The sequence below is a fragment of the Mobula birostris genome, chromosome 4 (assembly GCF_030028105.1).
Source record: "Mobula birostris isolate sMobBir1 chromosome 4, sMobBir1.hap1, whole genome shotgun sequence".
NCBI lineage: Eukaryota > Metazoa > Chordata > Chondrichthyes > Myliobatiformes > Myliobatidae > Mobula > Mobula birostris.
The window spans coordinates 155,727,629-155,746,723 of NC_092373.1; the positions used below are offsets into that span (position 1 = coordinate 155,727,629).

The window sequence follows — 19,095 nt, forward strand, 5'->3', positions numbered from 1 at the left end:
GGTTCACGAGGGAAAAGCCAATGCAGGAGTTGGTGTTGTGCAATGAATCAAATTTGATTAGGGACCTCAAAGTAAAGGAACCCACACAGAGTGCTGGAGGAACTCCACAGGTCAGGCAGCATCTATGGCAAGGAAGCAACAGTTGACATTTCAGGCCTGGACCCTTCATCAGGACTGGGAAGGAAGGGGGAAGAAGTCAGGATAAGAAGGTGGGGAGAAGGGAAGGAGCACAAGCTAGCAAGGTGATAGGTGAAACCAGATGAGGGGGAGGTGGATGAAGGAAGAAGCTGTGAGCTGATAGGGGAAGAGGTGAAGGAATAACAAGAAATCTTATTGGAGGGAACAGTAGACCATGAGAGAAAAAGGAAGAGGAGGGGCACCAGCGGGAGGTGATGGACAGCTGAGAAGAAAAGGGGTAGGAGGGGAGGCCAGAATGGGAACTGTAAAAAGAGAGAAGGGGTAGTGGGGAGAAATCACCATTAGTTAGAGAAATTGATGATCACACCATCAGGATGAGGGCTACACGGGCATTATATAAGGTGTTGCTTCTCCAATCCGAGTGCAGCTTTAGATTGTGGCCGTCGAGGAGGCTATGGGTCGGAATAGGAAAAGGAATTGAAATAGGTGACCTCTGGGAAATCCCGCTTTTTGTGGTGGATGGAGCAAGGTGCTTGTCAGAGTGGTCACCCAACCTATATTGGATCTCACTGATGTAGCAGAGGCTGCACCAGGACCTCCAAATACAGCAGTTGAAGCTGACAAACTCAAAGGTGACGTGTCGCCTTACCTGGAACGACCGCTTGGGGCCCTGAATAGTGCTGAGAGAGGGAGAAAGTGTAGCAGCAGGTATAGCACTTGTCATGCTTGCAAGGATGTTTCAAGAGGGAGATCAGTGGGGATGGAGGAGTGGAGAAAAGAGTCACATAGAAAGCGATTTCTATGGAAAGTAGAAAATGGGGAGGGGAGGAAAGATCTGCTTGGTGCTAGGATCCTGTTGTAGATGGTGAAAAGTATGAAGAATGATGTGCTGGATATGGAGGTGTGTGTAGTGGTGGTAAGGGTCAAGGTAGACTTAGGTCGGTTATGGCAGCATAAGGATTGGGTGAGTGCAGATGTGCGGGAAATGGAGACCTGGGTGTTACCAGGGAAGAGATAACACCCTGTTACTTGAAAAAAAACGCTATTCTCTTTTCTCAGTTCCTCTGTCTCCGTTGCATCTGTTCTCAGGAGGAGACTTTCCATTCTAAAACAACTGAAGTGTCCTCCTCCTTCAAACAACTGGGTTTCCCTTTCACCACAATCGATGCTGCCCTCACATGCTCCTTTGACAAGGTGCCACACATGAGGCTGCTAAACAAGACAGGATAAGTACTGGCAGGATAAAAATTATGCTGATAGTAGAAGGCAAAGGGTCAGAATAAATGGAGCCTTCTCCATTTAACAGTGGTCAGTGCTGGGTCCACTGCTTTTTGCATTTATATGTTAATTATTTGAAAGACAGAAAGGGGTGTATTTGAAAGGGGTGTATGGGGTGTCAGGGAGAGGTATCACCTCTGGTGGGGTAACATGTCGCGTCCTTTTCAAGGCGGTTAGTCCACCTTTGGTCCCCAACCGGCACTCAGCTCTCACCTGTGGCTCCCCGTAGCTGTTTGCATGCGACAGCGGCCACACCCCGGGCAACGGCTTCGACAAGCCAGCTAAACCAGGTGAGGGTAGCCGACGGGTCTCAAACCCTCGGTGAGATAGGGAGTTGTCTATCCCAGCATGTGAAAACAGACTCCGGCGGATTGAGCGGACGAGACCAATGGAAGGTCCAACGGTCACAAAGGCGGTCTCTGCAAGCGTCGTGGAACGTGTAGAGCAGGACAAGACACAGAAGACATCCTGGTCATCCACTGCGCCTAGTCCCATCTCCAGCCGTCTCGACTCTGTCTTGCCACTGGATCCAGATGGGAATTGGGAAGAGAGAGTGAGGCTGACGCTGCGCAACTCTCCCTCACTTAAATCCAAGTCACGCGCTAGTCTCGACACCATCATTATGGTGTCGAGGTCCTCATCGACGTACGATGGACGAACAACAACAACATTTGAAAGGCAGAAATGATAGCTTTGTAGCCAAATCTGTGGATGATACAAAGAAAGGTGGAGGGGCAAGTAGTGTTGAGGAAGCAGGGAGTCTGCAGAAAGACTTCCATAAGCTGGGAGAATGAGCAACTAAGCAGCAAATAGAATACAGTGCAGTGAATTGTATGGTCATGCACTTTGGGAGAAGCAATAAAGGCATAGACTATTTTCTAAAAGAGGAGTAAATTCAGAAACTGAAGGTGCAAAGGGACTTGGAAGTCCCAGTGCAGTATTCCCTTAAGATTAACTTGCAGATCGAGTCTGTAGTAAGGAAGGCAAATGCAAACATAGCATTCCCTTTGAGAGGACTAGAATATAAAGGCAAGGATGTAATACTGAGGTTTATGTGGAGTACCGTGAGCAACTTTGGACTCCATATCTATGGAAGGATGTACTGGCATTAGAAAGAGTCCAGAGAAGATTGATGATAATAATCTTGGGGATGAAAGGGTTAACATATGTTGTGCATCTGATGTCTCTGAGCCTCTACTCACTGGAGTTTAGAAGGAAGGTGGGGTGGGGGGTGGTGATCCCACTGAAACCATCTGAATATTGAAAGGCCTGGACTGAAGAGACATGGAAACGATGTTTCCAGTAACGGGAGAGTCTAGGATCAGAGGATACAGGGTAAAAGGACGTCCCTTTACAAATAGAGGTTTAGGATCTGGGGAATTCATTGTCACTGGTAGCTATAGAGGCCAAGACATTGGGTATGTAGATTCTTGCTTAGTATGGGTGTCAAATATCATGAGGAGAAGGCAGGAGAATGGGTTTTGAAGGGTGAAAATAAATCAGCCACAATTGAATGACAGAGCAGACTCTCAGGGTTGAATGGCCTAGTTCTGCACCCTTATCTTATCAATTACGATATAGGCAAATGTTCCAATTACAACTGATAAAAGCTCAATCTTAGAATTCCAACAGAATTCCGTGACCTTTGTGTTATTCAGGAATGAAGTAATAACATGAAGAACAAACCACATTTCCAATCCGCAATACGCAGACAACAATGAAGTTTCAGAAAACTATTAGGAATCATTTACTTTTAAAACTGATAACACATTTATTTTAAATTTTACTTCCATGATTAATGGTGTTCCACAGGGATCCATCCTGGGACCTCTGCTATTTGTGATATATGTAAATGACCGGAATGAAAACATGGATGGGTGTATTAGTAAGTATGCAGTTGAGACAAAGATTGGTGTTACAGATAGCGTAGAAGATTGTTGAAGGATGGAGTGATACAGTAGATCAGGTGCAGATGTGGGTGAATTGAGAGATATAATGAAAATAAATAGTATGCTGTTAATGGCAACATCCTTAACAATATTGATGTTCAGAAGGATACTGGATTTCTTCCCCCTCTGAATGCACTGTGCTCCACTCCCAATATCAAAATTTACAAGTATTTCTGATTCAGAACTCTGAGATTGTGACAAACCACTATCCACATGCTGTCTCAAACCTATCCCTACCACACTTTTTAAGGGCTCTTTTAATAGTGTTTTCAATTCTGTTAGAAGAACTATCACACATCTCTTGAAATTTGAGATTTTTCAGATGCCTTCAAAATTGCAGTTATCAAACCCCTACTTAACAATTCAAACCTAGATAGGCTGACTACAGGCTTATATAAAATTTTCCCCTCCTGGGCAAGATTCTTGAGAAAGTTATTCTCATGCAACTCAATAACATTCTGAATGAGAACAATACTCTAGAGAAATTTCAGCCAGGTTTTAGAGCAAACCACAGCATGAAATAGCCCTTACCAAAATTGTCAGTGACCTTAGGCTTAGCACTAATGCCAATAGGATCTCAGTTTTAATTTCCCCTAGGTCACCTTAAGAACTGGTTAGCCTCTATGGTACAAGTCTTAATTGGTTTTGCTCATATATCTTAAGAGAAAAAAAATCTGTCTTGTGGAGACCATTTTTCAGAGCTACAATGCACCTTTTGGTGTTGATCAGGGAAGTTGTCTTGGTCTCCTACTCCTCTTATACATGTTTCCCTTAGGAGACAGCATAAACTGAATCCAGAGTTATATAGATGACCCACAATTGTACATCTGGGTTGAGCCTGATGATGATAACACCCCATCTTCTCTGATTTCTGATATGACTGCAATAAACAAATGAGTGAATAATTTCTTAAAACTAAAGGAAGATAAAACTGAAATACTTTTTGTTGGTCCAAAGCCAAGACAGACAAACTTCTCCCCTTGTAAAACCCAAAGTACCAAGCCTGGATCTTATCTTTGATTCAGATTTGAATTTTAAATCCTGCATTAAGCAAGTGACCAGAGCAGCATTTCTACACTGTAGAAATATTGTAAAGGTACAGTATGTCTGTTTCTGCCACGTAATGATGCTGAAAAACTAATTCACACCTTTATATGAAATATAATAATTACTACAATGCACTTTTTATTGGCCTTCTAAGGCAAACTATTGACAAACTTCAACTCATTTAGAACACCGCAACTAGATGTTAAACTAAAACCAGGATGAAGGAGCATATCATCGCCATCCTAACTACTTTGCATTGACTTCATTTATCTTTTAAAATTGATTTTATAGTTCTCTTACTTGCTGTTAAAGCTCTCAATGGTCAAGGACCAGAGAACATCACAGAATCACTTTATAATTCTGCTGAAGCACTCGGGTCTCCTGCTGTTAGTCTCTTAAATTTAAACAATCTCTCTCAAAAGATAACTGGCAAGTCAACTATTTTAAACTACACTCCTAAATTCTGGAATTCAATACCTAAAACTATAAGGGATGCAGATTTAGTTGACACTTTTAAAAGTCAACTCAAAACCTATTTAACCATGTTTTTAATTTGTCTTATTTTTCATGTTTGCACTTTATCTCACTGGTAAAAGAACACTGAGGCTGTCTACAAGAAGGGTCAGAGCCGTCTCTATTTCCTCAGGAGACTGAGGTCCTTTAACATCTGTTGGACGATGCTGAGAATGTTCTACGAGTCTGTGGTGGCCAGTGCGATCATGTTTGCTGTTGTGTGCTGGGGCAGCAAGCTGAGGGTAGCAGACACTAACAGAATCAACAAACTCATTCGTAAGGCCAGTGATGTTGTGGGGATGGAACTGGACTCTCTGATAGTGGTGTCTGAAAAGAGGATGCTGTCCAATTTGCATGCCATCTTGGACAATGTCTCCCATTCACTACATAATGTACTGGTTGGGCACAGGAGTACATTCAGCCAGAGACTCATTCCACCGAGATGCAACACAGAGCGTCATAGGAAGTCACTCCTGCCTGTGGCCATCAAACTTTACGACTCCTCCCTTGGAGGGTCAGACACCCTGAGCCAATAGGCTGGTCCTGGACTTATTTCCTGGCATAATTTACAAATTACTATTTAATTATTTATGGTTTTATTACTATTTAATTATTTATGGTGCAACTGTAACGAAAACCAATTTCCCCCGGGATCAATAAAGTATGACTACTACTGTAAAGCTCTTTTTCCTACTTTGTATAAAAATATTTCTTTATGTTATTATTAATAAAACTTTGTAACTCTCACAGTTATCCCGACTATACTTCTTCCCACCCTGTTACTTGTAAAGATGCTATTCCATTTTCTCAGTTCCTCTGTTTCCACCGCATCTGATTCTAGGATGAGAGTTGCCTTTCCATAACATCAGAGATGTCCTCTTTCTTCAAAGAATGGGGTTTTCCTTCCTCCATCACTGATGTTGCCCTTACCCGCATCTTCTCCATTTCACAGGCATCTGCACTCACTGTATCTTTTCATGGCCTTAACAGGGATAGAGTTCCCTTTGACCTTACCTACCTTGCCAAGAGCCTCCAGATCCAGCACGTTGTTTTCCACAACTTGCACCATCTTCAGTGGAATCCTACCACCAAACGCATCCTTACCTCCCCCAACTCTCTGCTTGCCACAGGGACAGCTCTCGCTTTGATTCCCTTGTCCATTCATCCCCCCGCTAACCTTCCTCCTGGCACTTATCCCTGCAAACAGAGGTGCTACACTTGCCTATTTACCTTCTCCTTCACCAGTATTCAGAGCCCCAACAGTCTCTCCAGGTGAGGCAATACTTCACCTGTGAGTCTGTCAGGGCCATCTACTGTATCCAGTGCTCCTGGTGCAGACCCGGCATAGATTGGGGGACCACTTTGTCACTGTGACAAGTAGGATCTCCTGGTGGCTAACAATCGCCATTCCCATTCTGACATGTCGGTCCACAGCCTCCACCGTGGACCGACACATCCAAGATGGGGCCACTATAAAGTTGGAGGAGCAACACCTCATATTCAGTCTAGGTAGCCTCCAACATTATGGCATGAACATAGATTTCTCTAACTTCTGGCCATTTTTCACACTCTCCTCTTCTTCCATTCCCCATTCTTGAACACATTGATGCAATCATGAAGAAGGCATACCAGAAGCTCGACTTCATTAGAAGTTTGACGATATTTGCTGTCTCAAAAGACTTGCAAATTTCTGAAGATGAATCATGTTGAGCATTCTGACCTGTTGCATCACTACCTGTACAGAAGCTCTAAAACACAGAATTGAAAGGCTACAGAGGGTTGTAGACTTAACATAACCCATTCTAACATTGAGGATACCTTCAAGAAACAGAACCTCATTGAGAATCTTCACCATCTGGGGTATGTCCTCTTCTCATCTCGTCAGAGAGGAGATACAGAACCCTGAACATCCACACTCCATGTCTTAGGAACCAGTTTCTTCTCCTCTGCCATCAGATTTCTGACAGTTCATGAACATTATCTCATTATTTTTGTAACATAGTGATTTTTAAGCCTTACACTGTATAGCTGCAACAAAACAAATTTCATGATATATGTCAGTTGTAAACCTGATTCTGAGTTTTTGATATATAACTACCGAATTACTTTAGTCACAAGTGTACGTAGTGATAAAATCTAGAGCAGTCAGATTACAAGGTAGTATTCATTAGAGACTTGGGACAGTTGAACTAGGGTGTGTTGTGTCATTCAATCCTTCTCCTATTTTTCCCCAAATTCAACTATTAATTCCTAGTTCTGCCTTTATCCAGTTGATTAGTCAAAAATCACTATAAAGTCAATACAATTTCTTACACCTGGTGGTGCTGTGTCCCTATAAAATAATTAAGTGCTACTGTTGCTAGGTAACAAAGGATCAAATCAATCAGAGATTAACAGTTTGCACAAGGGACCTTTGCTGATTGGATCGGACTTCAAGTTGCAATTCAGAAGCAATTTCAGTGAAGACTTTCACTCTGCACTATATATAATTATACTGTGATTTATGCATAATTACAGGAGTTTCCTTGTCAATGTACCAGCGGATTGACAAGGAAACATGGATCAATACAGCACAGGAACAGGCCCTTCATCCCAATGTCCGTGCAGACTTTGATACTAAATTAAACTAACCCTATCTGCCTGCACGTGGTGTATATTCCTTCATTCCCCGGTGGTTTATGTGCCTGCCTACAAACCTTTTAAACACTGATTCCACCATCTCACTGGGCAGCATGATCCAGCTACCTACCACTCTATTTGGAAGAAATACTCACCTCTAAATCACATACACCGCTCCTCACTTTGAACCTTTGGCTTCTGGTATTTAAGATTTCCACCCTAGGAAAAAGACTCTGGCTACCTACCTATCTATGCCTCTCATAATTTTATATACTTCTATCAGGTCACCCACCCCACCACCCAGCCTCTGACCCTCCAGAGAATCCAAGTTTGACCAGCTACTCCTCACAGCTAATACTATCTAATCCAGCAACATTACTACCTTAACTCAACAGAAACAGATATACAGTAAATAAAACCAGGAAATGCTAAATATATTCAAGCTGCTAACCCTTTAGAATTCCGATAAAAACATTTATATGACTTATTTATTCTGCTTCTCGCTTCACGATTTCTGAGCATTCCTCGTGACTGAACCACTTCAGACCAGAACCCTTTGCAGCATGTTGCTTTTGTGAAAATACCCAGATGTCAAGTCTTTGAGGGTGTTGTGCTGAAACAAAGATCTTTACAATATAGCCTGTCACCTCAGACTGAAGAACTCTGGATAATAGGAATCCAGTTGTAGGGTTTGCAAGCTAAACATTGTGTTCCATTGGTTCTCTGGGATCCCTGTGCAAGATTATACATCTCATCCATATGCACCAGTATCACATCCAGTCAATATAAATAACGAGGTATGTACAAACGTAAAATGGAACACAACCAATCCAGCTACATGCAGAGCAGACAGACCTCTGAGGTACTCAACCAGAGCCTAGGAAGGTGATTTGGTCTCTTTTCTTGGCATATGCCCAAGTAGATTTCTTATCATGTTATTCAGGACAAGTGGTATTATGCACTATTTTATACGGGTGAAAGTAATATACGTAGTAATGTACACTACCTTATTCCATTACTAAGGTAAATCTGTACATTACAATTCACAAAAGCTGCAGTTCAATTTGCCCTCCACGAGCCCTCTCACTTTAAATAAAGGACAACATTGAACTGAAGTTAAATATTCATGACATTGAGCATCAAGGAATTCCTTCCCAGGCCAAGCAGGAAAAGAAACGAGGGAAAACATCCCACCTCTTGGAAAGCGGACCATCCAGCTTTGGTGGTTTCGGAGTAGCTGTCATCACTCTGGGTATCCTCAGAATCGGAACTATCATCAATCCCATCTGAACACGTTTGCTGAATAAAAAGGAACACAAATGGACTAAATTTTAAACGAATGTAAAACGCAAACCGCGCTTTCTGCATTATTCCCGCAGTAAACAAGTATGCGTCCCATTATGTTTCTAATCGATATATTCTTTTATGAAACGTGTAAACTATTACCTTTCTTTGAAGGACAGATTCCAAAACGAAAAAGTAAAGCAGAACTCCCCCAGTGATACCCAGGAAAACGCCCAGCGCCACAGCAGTCGTCAGTAACTCGGTGTAAATTTGCAGCTCGCTGGAACTGGCTGCAAGTACTGCTCGCACCGCACAGGAGTCGGGGCCGGTGTTGATCCGAGTCATTACAACACTAAATGGAGAGGAACCCCTTCGTTTAAGGAGCGAAAACTCTCATCAGCCCTGCATTTTCCCGCAAAAGCGACAAAACACGAGTAAGCATTTGAATATGTATGATTTTATATAAACACAATTGCTTCATTAGCATCAGAATGCTTTGGGACGTCCTGAAAAGGGAAGTAGAAAGCACTATATAAATGCAAAAATTCTATTTTGCATCGGGATTTTAGAGTGGAATACTTTCCTTTCACTCGACATTTCCTCACCGCCTCGCCTCCCGACTATTTTAATCTGGATCAACGTAAAAATTCCTCCTGGGAGATCCTTTTGTTTTTCTTCATTCCATATAAAAGCAGAATCAGATTGTTAAAAAAATATTTTCAATTCCATACTGCATTTGAAACTAAACATATTTTCTCCCTTAAAGAAGTGAAAAATGAGAGGGATTCATAACTACCGGGACATATCCCAACTTCTTGTCGAGTTTCTCCCAACTTTCACTAGTTTAAAATGCCTGCTGGGGTTGTAGTTATTTTCACCTTCTAACCAGTAGGAACGCAACTAGAATCTTAAATGTTTGAACTACATCCCCCAGAGCCGTCCGCGGCAAGTTGAACGACAGCAGGATCAGCTATACACAAAGCAAAAGTATCAACCAATCAAAACCAGGTTTGGAGGCAATCTAGCCAATCGCTTTGTGGCAGAGGGGGGCTCTACCTGCAGGGCGTCAGGCAATGGCTGCGTTGTGCGGTGGCGAGGGATGAATTTCCGTCCGGAATCAGCTGAGCTGATGTTTGGGGACGTCCATGATGCCGAGGGTCACTCTCCAGTGCAGGATTAGGAGTGCGAGGACCTAAATCAACTCGATCTAAAGTGCAAGGCTGCCTCGGACCCGCATAAGTGATGTTGCATTCACCACTTGTGACCAGTTCATCGGACAGCAGGCTCGGGAAATGCCGGGGACTTTGCAACTTTATGATGACTTCAGACCTTAACTCTGTTTCTGTCCCCGTTGTGTTGTTCAAGGATGATCAGGGTTTTTTTTTTAGTTTAATCACACTGCAAGATAGCTCCTGTTCCCTGCTGTATGCAACATGTAATTGAGCTTTTGTTAACTGCACTCCGTGTCATGAAATTCAGTGTCTGGTTTCTCCTGTTTACTGCACTGAGCCACACTCTGCACGGTTCAGCAAGGACAGGTACGATACATCCGCTGACGAATGCTTGTAAGTTACTTCCACCCGTGTTCCAGGTGAAAAGAAGAATTGAAAAAGTGTTGCAAGAGCTTCCAAGTACAGAATCACTCTTTTTACCGGAGCAGAAGGACCGTCTTGGACGGGAGTGCAGGAATCAGTTGCATGCTCTCTTCGCTGGTCTTCGCACGGATCACAAGGTAAAATGAGTTGTTTGGATAGTTTTATTCGGGTATTATTTTAAAAAAATGTTTGCCATTAAATAATTTATTACGTTTTATTCTAATATTGTTTAAATACTGATCCCGTAATGTGTTCGCAATCCAGCTTCATGTTTTCGCCTACCTACCAACTTTATTAGAGCTATAATGGGCCATTTTAACCCACGGTTAAACGCAGAATGAGGGGAAAGCTGTTTGCTTTTAACCTGTGTCTGGCGATATTGAAAAGCAAATAGTAATTATGCACTTCCACTTTATGAAGTGTTTGGAAGATCGGGGCTTCCTACGGCATGGACTGACGGCAGAATCCACTGGCGTAAAGTTGCATCACGCAAATGCAGGTGAGTGGATTCGCTTTGATCCTGCTCATTGTCACGAAGTTACTCAGCCGCCTGGAATATATAGCATCTTTTGATTCTGGTGTGATGTGTATTCGGGCTCTTGTTTCTAACTAGTTGAAACATAACGTGTTGTTTTATGAATATAATGAGGATTGGAGGCCCCCAGTTGGTCAGGGTCGACCATGGGTGTTGCATACGTAAGCCAAGGCGGTGCGGTACGATATAGAGTGCAGGCTGTTGTCCATCCAGCGGGCTGCTCCTCTCCACCCAGCTGATCAATCCAAATACACGGCAGAGATCGATGCGGCTTGGCAGCAGCGGCGTTGTATTCAGTGTTGAACTGAACGTGGGACTGTATTAACCTCTTCAGCCCCGGAGTTTACTCCTGAAGCTTTCCCCAACGGTGGGTATTGCCGCAAGCCAGCGGAGGCTTTAAATCGGTTTTAAATTTTCCTTCTCCGAGATGAGGTGCCAATCACGACTGACGGCCCCATCTGCCCCGAGGGTCTGGTTTTACGGCACCAGTAACTCACCTTTGCCCCTTCTGCTATCGGAAACGGTGCCACCCGGCTTATCACTAAATTATTCCATTACTTTTGCTAAATCATTCCACAAGTGAAGGCGTGAGCTGGACCTGGTTGTCAGATGCTGTTTGGGATGCACAGTATTGGGGTTATTTCATAGGTAGTAGAAGCTTATCTCCAACTGTTAGTACAGTTTAAACAGCATTGTGGTTTAATCTAAAGAACCACAAGGTAGTCACAGCACAGGAACAGATTGAGAGCTTTTCTGCCACCCAACTGATAGAAAACAGTGTCATGGAAAACTTTCTGCCTGCCTAAATATATACCTCACTTCCTGCACACCATGTACAAAATACCTGTATTTACCTGTATGGCCAGCTCTGACAGTATCTATGAACTAGAAATATCAGTAGTCTCTTAAGTACATTCCCAACAAAGCTGCACATCATCCTGATAACATATTCCTAATAGCCCTCCAATCCACAGACACTACTCCTGTGGCTAGGAAGGATTAAGAAATTGTGCTCAGAATTTTGGCAATTCCTCCCTTGCTTTTTTTAAAAACCCGGACATGGTGAATTATCCTTTATCAAAAACAATTTATGCTCTTAATTGTTTCAATTAACCTGTGTTTATCTCATCCAATATTTTACAGTTCTTCATCTTAACTACGACATTCTTATGTCCTTCTTCACCTTGAGATATGTTAAGCTATTGGCATCTGACAAATTTTCCCTTTACTTTTTTCCTGCCTTCAATGCAGCATGTTATCCAGGGACCTGTAGATTCTGCTGTCCACCTGTTTCATTTGAGAGAATAGGTTTACTGTTAACCACTTAAAACTTAAGTCTCCAATTGCTTTTGGATTGATTTACCATTGAACTGTTTCTAGTCTACTTTCACTAAATTGTTTCTTGGTCTCAAAAAAAATTGCCTTCCCCAAATTAGAACCTTTTATTTTTTTTATCTTTTTTCCCAGTCTTTATGGCAATGCTAAAGCTGACTGAATTGGGATTATTACAACATGATAATACGCATGATGTTCATTTCACCTGTACTGTTTTATTCCTGAAAACATTTCTGTACTTTCCAACCCTCTCTCCTGGTGTTGCAAGTACTGGATTAAAAAAAAAGTTCCCCTGAATGCATTTTAGGAATTCTGTGTCATGAGTATATTTAACACAGTTAATGTCTGTGTAACTTAAATATTCTGCTGTTATTGACCTGATACTCCTGTGCAGCAGAAATTAGCGTTTGTAACTCCCTCAATCTGATAGCAGGTCTGTGATAAACTCTCAGAAGATGCCCTCTTTTTTGTTATTTAGTTCAACCCTCATAGCCTCACTTGATGTTCCTTTAATGTGTCAGAGCTGTACCACACACCACCTTTTTTAATTCCCACTATTTCATCTTGGAAATCTGTAACCACAATGTTAAACAACCTGCCTGTCTTCAAACAACACTTTGTAAAAGCTAAATTATATGCACCTAATAGTCTTGTCTCCCTTATTAACACCACTCCCTGCAATTAGATTAATGTCATTAAGTCAGAGGGCATTTTTCTATTACTTTCAATCTCACCTGTTTATTTTCTGCAGTTCTACCTTTTGAATCAATTGTCAGCATCTCATTCCCCAACCAAGCTAGTGTAAGCTATCCCTGGAACCACTAACAAATCTGCCTTCGAGAACATTGGCCTCAATATTGTGAGGTACAACTGATCTGACCTGTACAGCATCCACATTCCTCAGAGCCAACATCAATGCTATTGGAATCCTAAGCACCCACTCCTGCACCATCCCTCCAGCTGTAAACTGAGCAGCACTTTCTCCTGTTTCCTTACTAACAATGTATGATATTCAACTTTATTGATGCTTACAGGGCTTCTTTTGATGGATCTGTCTGTTGAAGCATTTTGGATTTTTTTCCTATAGTAAAGGGGCTATATAAATACAGTTTTCAGTTGTTGGATCTGTTAAACATATGTTCTTCTCATACAGGAATTTGAATTCATGTGTAGACAGTCCCTTGGTTACAGAAGGGTTCCGTTCCTGAGAACTGTTGGTGAACTTGTTCTGTGTGTAAGGTGTTTGTACGTTCTCCCCATGACCATGTGGGTTTCCTCCAGGTGCTTCGGTTTCCTTCCACATGCTGAAGACGTAGGGTTGGGGTTTATATGTTGTGGGCATCCTGTGTTAGCCCCTGAAGCATGGCATCACCTGCGGGCTGACCCCAAGGATTTCCAGTTTAATATGGCGCTGCTGAAGATGCACAACAGCTTACTGGTAAATCTTAAGGCAAGAGAATGAACTGGCAACGTTACTTACAACATCTTTTCTGATGTAAATTGTGAACTATCGCCGCAGACAGTAAGGAGGCAGGCGGAAATGAGGTTGGTTCGGGGGATGAGCCGTACTGGGAATTACGTGGGTCAACGTGCTCGAGCTGCGGTGGGAAATGGAGTTCATATGGCTGCTGGAGATGGAGTGAGCGATTTGGAGGGGAGTCGATGCGGAAGAGTTTCAATGCCTGTCCACCTAACCTGGGTGTGAGGGTGGATCGCTCCAAGCACCAAGTCTATTTGATGAGATCGAGAACAGCTTCAGGCAGGGCAGCCCAAGTATACTGGGTCACCTGGATTTGGGTCGGAAGACATGGCATTACTTGTTGCTTGGACAGCTTAACCTTCAGCCCAGATAGACTGGAAGCCCAAGGGGTGGGTACAGACGTCAGGGTTGGGTTGATTTTGCTTGCTATCCTGCAAATATTTACTCCTTTCTCTGTGGTGCGAAGGCTATGAACTGATCTGGCTGCTCTACGTTTCTGCCCCGCTGGTGTGATGGCCTGGGAACCGAGGCTTGGGCCTACTCCAGCTCCCCCGGGAGCTGACTGGGGACTCAGTCTAGTTCAGGATGCTGTTGGTTCTCCTCCCCTCTCCTCCCCCCTCCTCCCCCCCATGCATTTTGGTCTTTTTTATTGGGTTATTTGTGCTTCTTGTTCTGTGGTTGCCTGTAAGCAGACAAATTTCAAGGTGTATAATAAATGTGCTTTGAATCTTTGAGGACACCTTCAGACTGTGTTGGTCATTAATGCAGATAGTGCATTTCGCTGCATTTCAATGTGCATGCGATAAATAAAGCCAATCTTTATAAATCTGAGTTTTCTCCATGTTGGAAATGAACACTTTCAATGAGTGTTGTTTAACATTTATTGTCCTCCCATGTGTAGAATAATTTGAATCTAATTGAGTTCCTTAACATGAATGGAAGTTTCATTGTTTGATGAAGTTCGGATATAACTGTCAATAGAAAAGATTTGGCTTCCAAAGCAAGTCTCTTCAGAGGCCTTTTGTTGACGATAGCAGCCGCTTACTTAAAATGCATTTATTACTGCAAAAAGGTTACATGTAAACAGATTTTTTTAAACACACTTCGTGTTTTGAATTAATTCACTGCTACCTCTATTCTGTAGCTCATAGTGATGTTTATGTTCCCGTAACTAACTTTACTGTCTTGAAAAATGCTGTAAAAAAAATTATTGGAAAATTTGGGCATAACGTTGGATTTCTGTAAATCAGGTCTTCCATAGTGTGATGCAAGTGGAGTTGTTAAATAGAAATTTGGAGATTTGAGAGAATGGCAACATCATTACTTAAAAAGAATAAGGTGACAATCACAGATAATTGACTAATATTGCTTATAATATCTAATTATGTTAATTGTCCTTGTGTAGTCATCTGGAAAATATTGTTCCACCCTGAAGAAAAATGCAAAGCAGTCAATCCTCAGTACAAAAATCTCCTCCAGAAATCCAATACTGATAGACGTTACAACTTTCTGATCCACTTTTTATCACAGTAGATCCATAACCAGAGGTACCACACTCAATCTCGGTATTATTTCATGCTTGTGGTAATCCAGGATATTGCACCTATCCCAAGAAGTTCATTGTGTAATGTTTGTACAAGTGAGAAAAATAAAGTTTAGCAACCAACCTTTGGACTGTATGCGACGCTCTGTAATTATGATGTAAATGCTTGGAAATAAAAATCAAAGTATAGACATTATTGACATAGGTACATAGATGCCATGACTGTATTATAGTAGGATGGAATACAACAGGAAAGCAGGAAAGTACTTGTATAAGCATTGTGTAAATTCCAGTTCAAGAATATCTGTCTGCATGAGCTAGTTTCAGTCTATGTACCATGACATTATTCTGTTAGCTGTCTTATTAGTGAAAATATTTTTAAAGGTTTGGATGGATTGAATCAAAAATATCCAGGAGAGCACAAGGTGCATTTCTTTGTACTTATTTCTATGTTGGTATTGACTTGAGACAGTCTGCAAACTAGAATGACTTAAAAAAAAATTCAATTGCTAACCTACAAATATGCCAAGAGTGGGAGGAAGAGATCTGATGATATGAGATCTGATGATATAAGATCTTCTGCCCAGACTCATGCCCCCCCCCATCCCTCCCTTCCACCCTCACAAATTTCCTGGTCCAGAAGCAGAAGTTTAGTCTTTCTGACTCTTTTCATCCCGAAGTCTAGTAACATACAGCAGCACAATGAAGAGGTCATACACTCAAATGTCCTAAAGGCCATTAACAGCTTGCTTCAAGAGATGTGGAAGACTTTCAATAGTTTTAAAATGTCTCTGACATACAGAAACATTGAAAACTAATAAAATTGAATTCAAAATAAAATGTTATATGAAAAAGGATCTAGTCCTTTCCCAGTATATATGATGAATAAACTCTTCTCTGGTATCAAGCCGGGTCCAAATATTGATTACAACCGATGTTTTGAAGACAAATTCTGCCATCTTCTTCAGGGATGACGTCTTGAAGAAAATGGCAGAGGCTGTCATCGAAACATAGGTTATAATCAATATCTGTGCCCCGCTTGAAGCCCAAGAAGAGTTTATTCATCAAAAGTGTTATGTGTTTTAAAAAGTAAGTTTAGTTGATACATTTTTTAAATAGATACAATATCAACAAATGGAAAGTAATTATTAAAAAGTAACTTGTGTTCTCCTTTGCCTTGTAATCTGAAGCCTAATAATCCCACTTGAAGTTAATGAGGTCTCTGATTTTGTGGCTGGCTAGACTAGTCACACAACCTGAGAGGCAATTTCTCCACCAACGTGCTGGAGTATGCCACCAATACTGTATGTTGCTGCTGAACCTCATGGCAAATTTGACCTTCTGTTTGGAATCATCAGCAATAGCCTGTGACTTTCTTGAAAGAGCAATACATTCAGCTACTGATCTCGAGATCTTCCCATTTGTTAGGCGACAACTGTTTCACAGCCCCAGATTCTTCCCCGATTTATTTTTAAACAGAACAACTACAAGTGCTGTTTAGCTTTCTTTAGAAGCCCCGACAAAGCCTGTGCTTCTGGTAGCACAACTTTAGTGAAGTACTTTGTTTGGTGAAGTTGCTTTGTTTTCACAGTTTTGAAAGACCTGTTTGGGAATTGTCAGTGTTAAACACTGTTTCTTGTCAATCTCCTTGCAATTGTTGGCACATTTGAACACAGAACCTAGCCTGAAACTTCATCACTATACAGGAAAAGTCATTTCTTGGCATATCAATCTAATAGCAGTTTGGGACTTTAAATTATTCTTTAATTAGTGTGGTCTAAATGTGCTGCTGGAGCAATGCCTTGCTGCATTTTATATTAACTGATGTATTTATTTCATTGTGGTGGTAGTGGTTTCATCACAGGAGCTCCAGAACCATCCTCTGTCTTCATCAGCCTCAAGCAGCATATGGAGCCAATCAGTCTTCTCACTTGTGACACTGGGCAAGCTGCTTGAGTCCCCGAGGAGAAGGAAATATCCGCATTCCCCGTTGAAGGTATGCGCAGAGCAATGATATCAATGGATTGAAAATTCTTCAATGTTCAGAGTTGATGAGACAGGGCCCTTTCCTGATGCTGTGACTGGCTCCCTGACCAGGGTACCTAATTGTATTCTGATTCACAGCAAATGTTAGAGATGGACAATTTTACATAGATTCCATGATATCTAAGTGCAGAATTTGTGCTGATGTATAGAGTATGTCAGCTAATCTGCAGGCGCAACTCCCCACATCAGTATTAATGTCCAGATAATCTGTTTTGTGATTGTTAAAAGCAGGTACTATCAGTTGAGGTATACCATTTCTGTGATTCTATTATAATATAGGAAGTGTTCTGTTGACCCATATAAACCTACTCCAAGATTAACCTAACCCTCACTCCTACACGGGTTATAACCCCCCATTTTTCTGTCATCCTTGTGCCTATTTGAGAGTCTCTAAAATGTGGTTAAAACATCAACCTCAACCACCACTCTGGGCAGTGCATTCTAGGCACTTAATAACTCTGAGTAAAAATACAACCTGTCTCTGACAACACCCTTCAACTTTGCTCCAAACATCTTGAAAGGGTATCTTGTTGTTGGGTAAATTTGCCCTGAGAAGAAAGTGCAGCTGTGCACTCCGTCTGTGCCTCCTGTAATCTTTTTCTTCTGTCATGTCGCCTCTTACCTTCCCTTGCTCTAAAGATAAAGCTCTTGCCCTCTCATCCTTTCTACATGCACCCTAATCCAGGCAGCATCCTGCTAAATGTACTCTGCAACGTATACGACCAGCACTGAACACAATACTCCAAATGTGGTCTAACCTGTGTTTATAGAGCTGCAACATTACGCCATGGATCTTGAATGTAATCACTCAACTAATGAAGACTTGTATGCTTTTTTAACCACTTTATTGAATTGGGCAGCAACTTTGAGGGGTCTATGCCAATGGACACCAAGGTTCCTCTGTTCCTTCACACTGCTAAGAATCCTCCCATTCACACTGTATTCTGCCTTCAAATTTGACATTCCAATGTGTATCACTTCATGCTTTTCCAGATTGAACTTTGTCTGCCACTCCTCAGCCTCCTTCTGTATCTTGTTTATGTCCTGTCTAACCTATGACGACCTTCTACATTATCCCAAAGCACCAGCAACCTTCATATCATCTGCAAGCTTATGAGCCCACCCTTTCACTTCCTCATCCAAGTTATTTACAAAAAATCACTGAGTCGGAGTCCCAAGAACAGATCCTTGAAGAACATCTCTGGACATGCAACTACAGGCAGAATATGTTCTATCTACTATTCCCCTCTGCTTTCTTTGGGAAAGTCAATTCTGAAGCTACCTAGCCAAGTTTCCCTGGATCTCATGCCTCATGATTTTCCGAATAAGCCTTCCAGTGGGAGCCTTGTTGAATGCCTTACTTAAAGGGTGAGCAGTAGATGTATATGGATTTCAGCAAGGCATTTGATAAGATACCCCATGCAAAGCTTATTGAGAAAGTAAGGAGGCATGGGATCCAAGGGGACCTAGCTTTGTGGATCCAGAATTGGCTTGCCTACAGAAAGCAAAGTGTGGTTGTAGATGGGTCATATTCTGCATGGAGGCTGGTGACCAGTGGTGTGCCTCAGGGATCTATTCTGGGACCCCTACTCTTTGTGATTTTTATAAATGACCTGGATGAGGAAGTAGAGGGATGGGTTAGTAAATTTGCTGATGACACAAAGGTTGGAGGTGTTGTGGATAGTGTGGAGGGCTGTCAGAGGTTACAGTGGGACATTGATGGGATGCAAAAC

The 19,095-nt window shown here is 42.0% G+C and overlaps 2 protein-coding genes across 11 annotated transcripts in view; one reads left to right on the forward strand and one right to left on the reverse strand.

Annotated features, from left to right (window-relative positions):
* LOC140196679 (evC complex member EVC-like) overlaps nt 1-9,703 on the reverse strand; it is a 65,578-nt gene extending 55,875 nt beyond the window's left edge. For 2 of the 3 annotated variants that reach the window (XM_072256288.1, XM_072256286.1), the window contains exons 1-2: nt 8,991-9,663; nt 8,739-8,843 (exon numbers count right to left, since the gene is read on the reverse strand). In XM_072256288.1, the coding sequence (XP_072112389.1) occupies nt 8,739-8,843; nt 8,991-9,173 (288 nt within the window). In that variant the 5' untranslated portion in view covers nt 9,174-9,663. Of the gene's footprint in view, nt 1-8,738; nt 8,844-8,990 lie in introns of all 3 variants that reach the window. The other variant, XM_072256287.1, reaches the window with a different exon arrangement.
* A 185-nt stretch (nt 9,704-9,888) lies between these two features.
* Nucleotides 9,889-19,095, forward strand: part of LOC140196681 (limbin-like) — a 239,638-nt gene continuing 230,431 nt past the window's right edge. For all 8 annotated transcript variants that reach the window (XR_011885776.1, XM_072256298.1, XM_072256292.1 and 5 more), the window contains exons 1-3: nt 9,889-10,560; nt 10,844-10,922; nt 17,167-17,312. Coding sequence is in view for 7 of the 8 variants with exons in the window: in XM_072256298.1 (XP_072112399.1) it covers nt 10,255-10,560; nt 10,844-10,922; nt 17,167-17,312 (531 nt within the window). In the remaining variant the exon portion in view is untranslated. The remainder of the gene's footprint in view (nt 10,561-10,843; nt 10,923-17,166; nt 17,313-19,095) is intronic.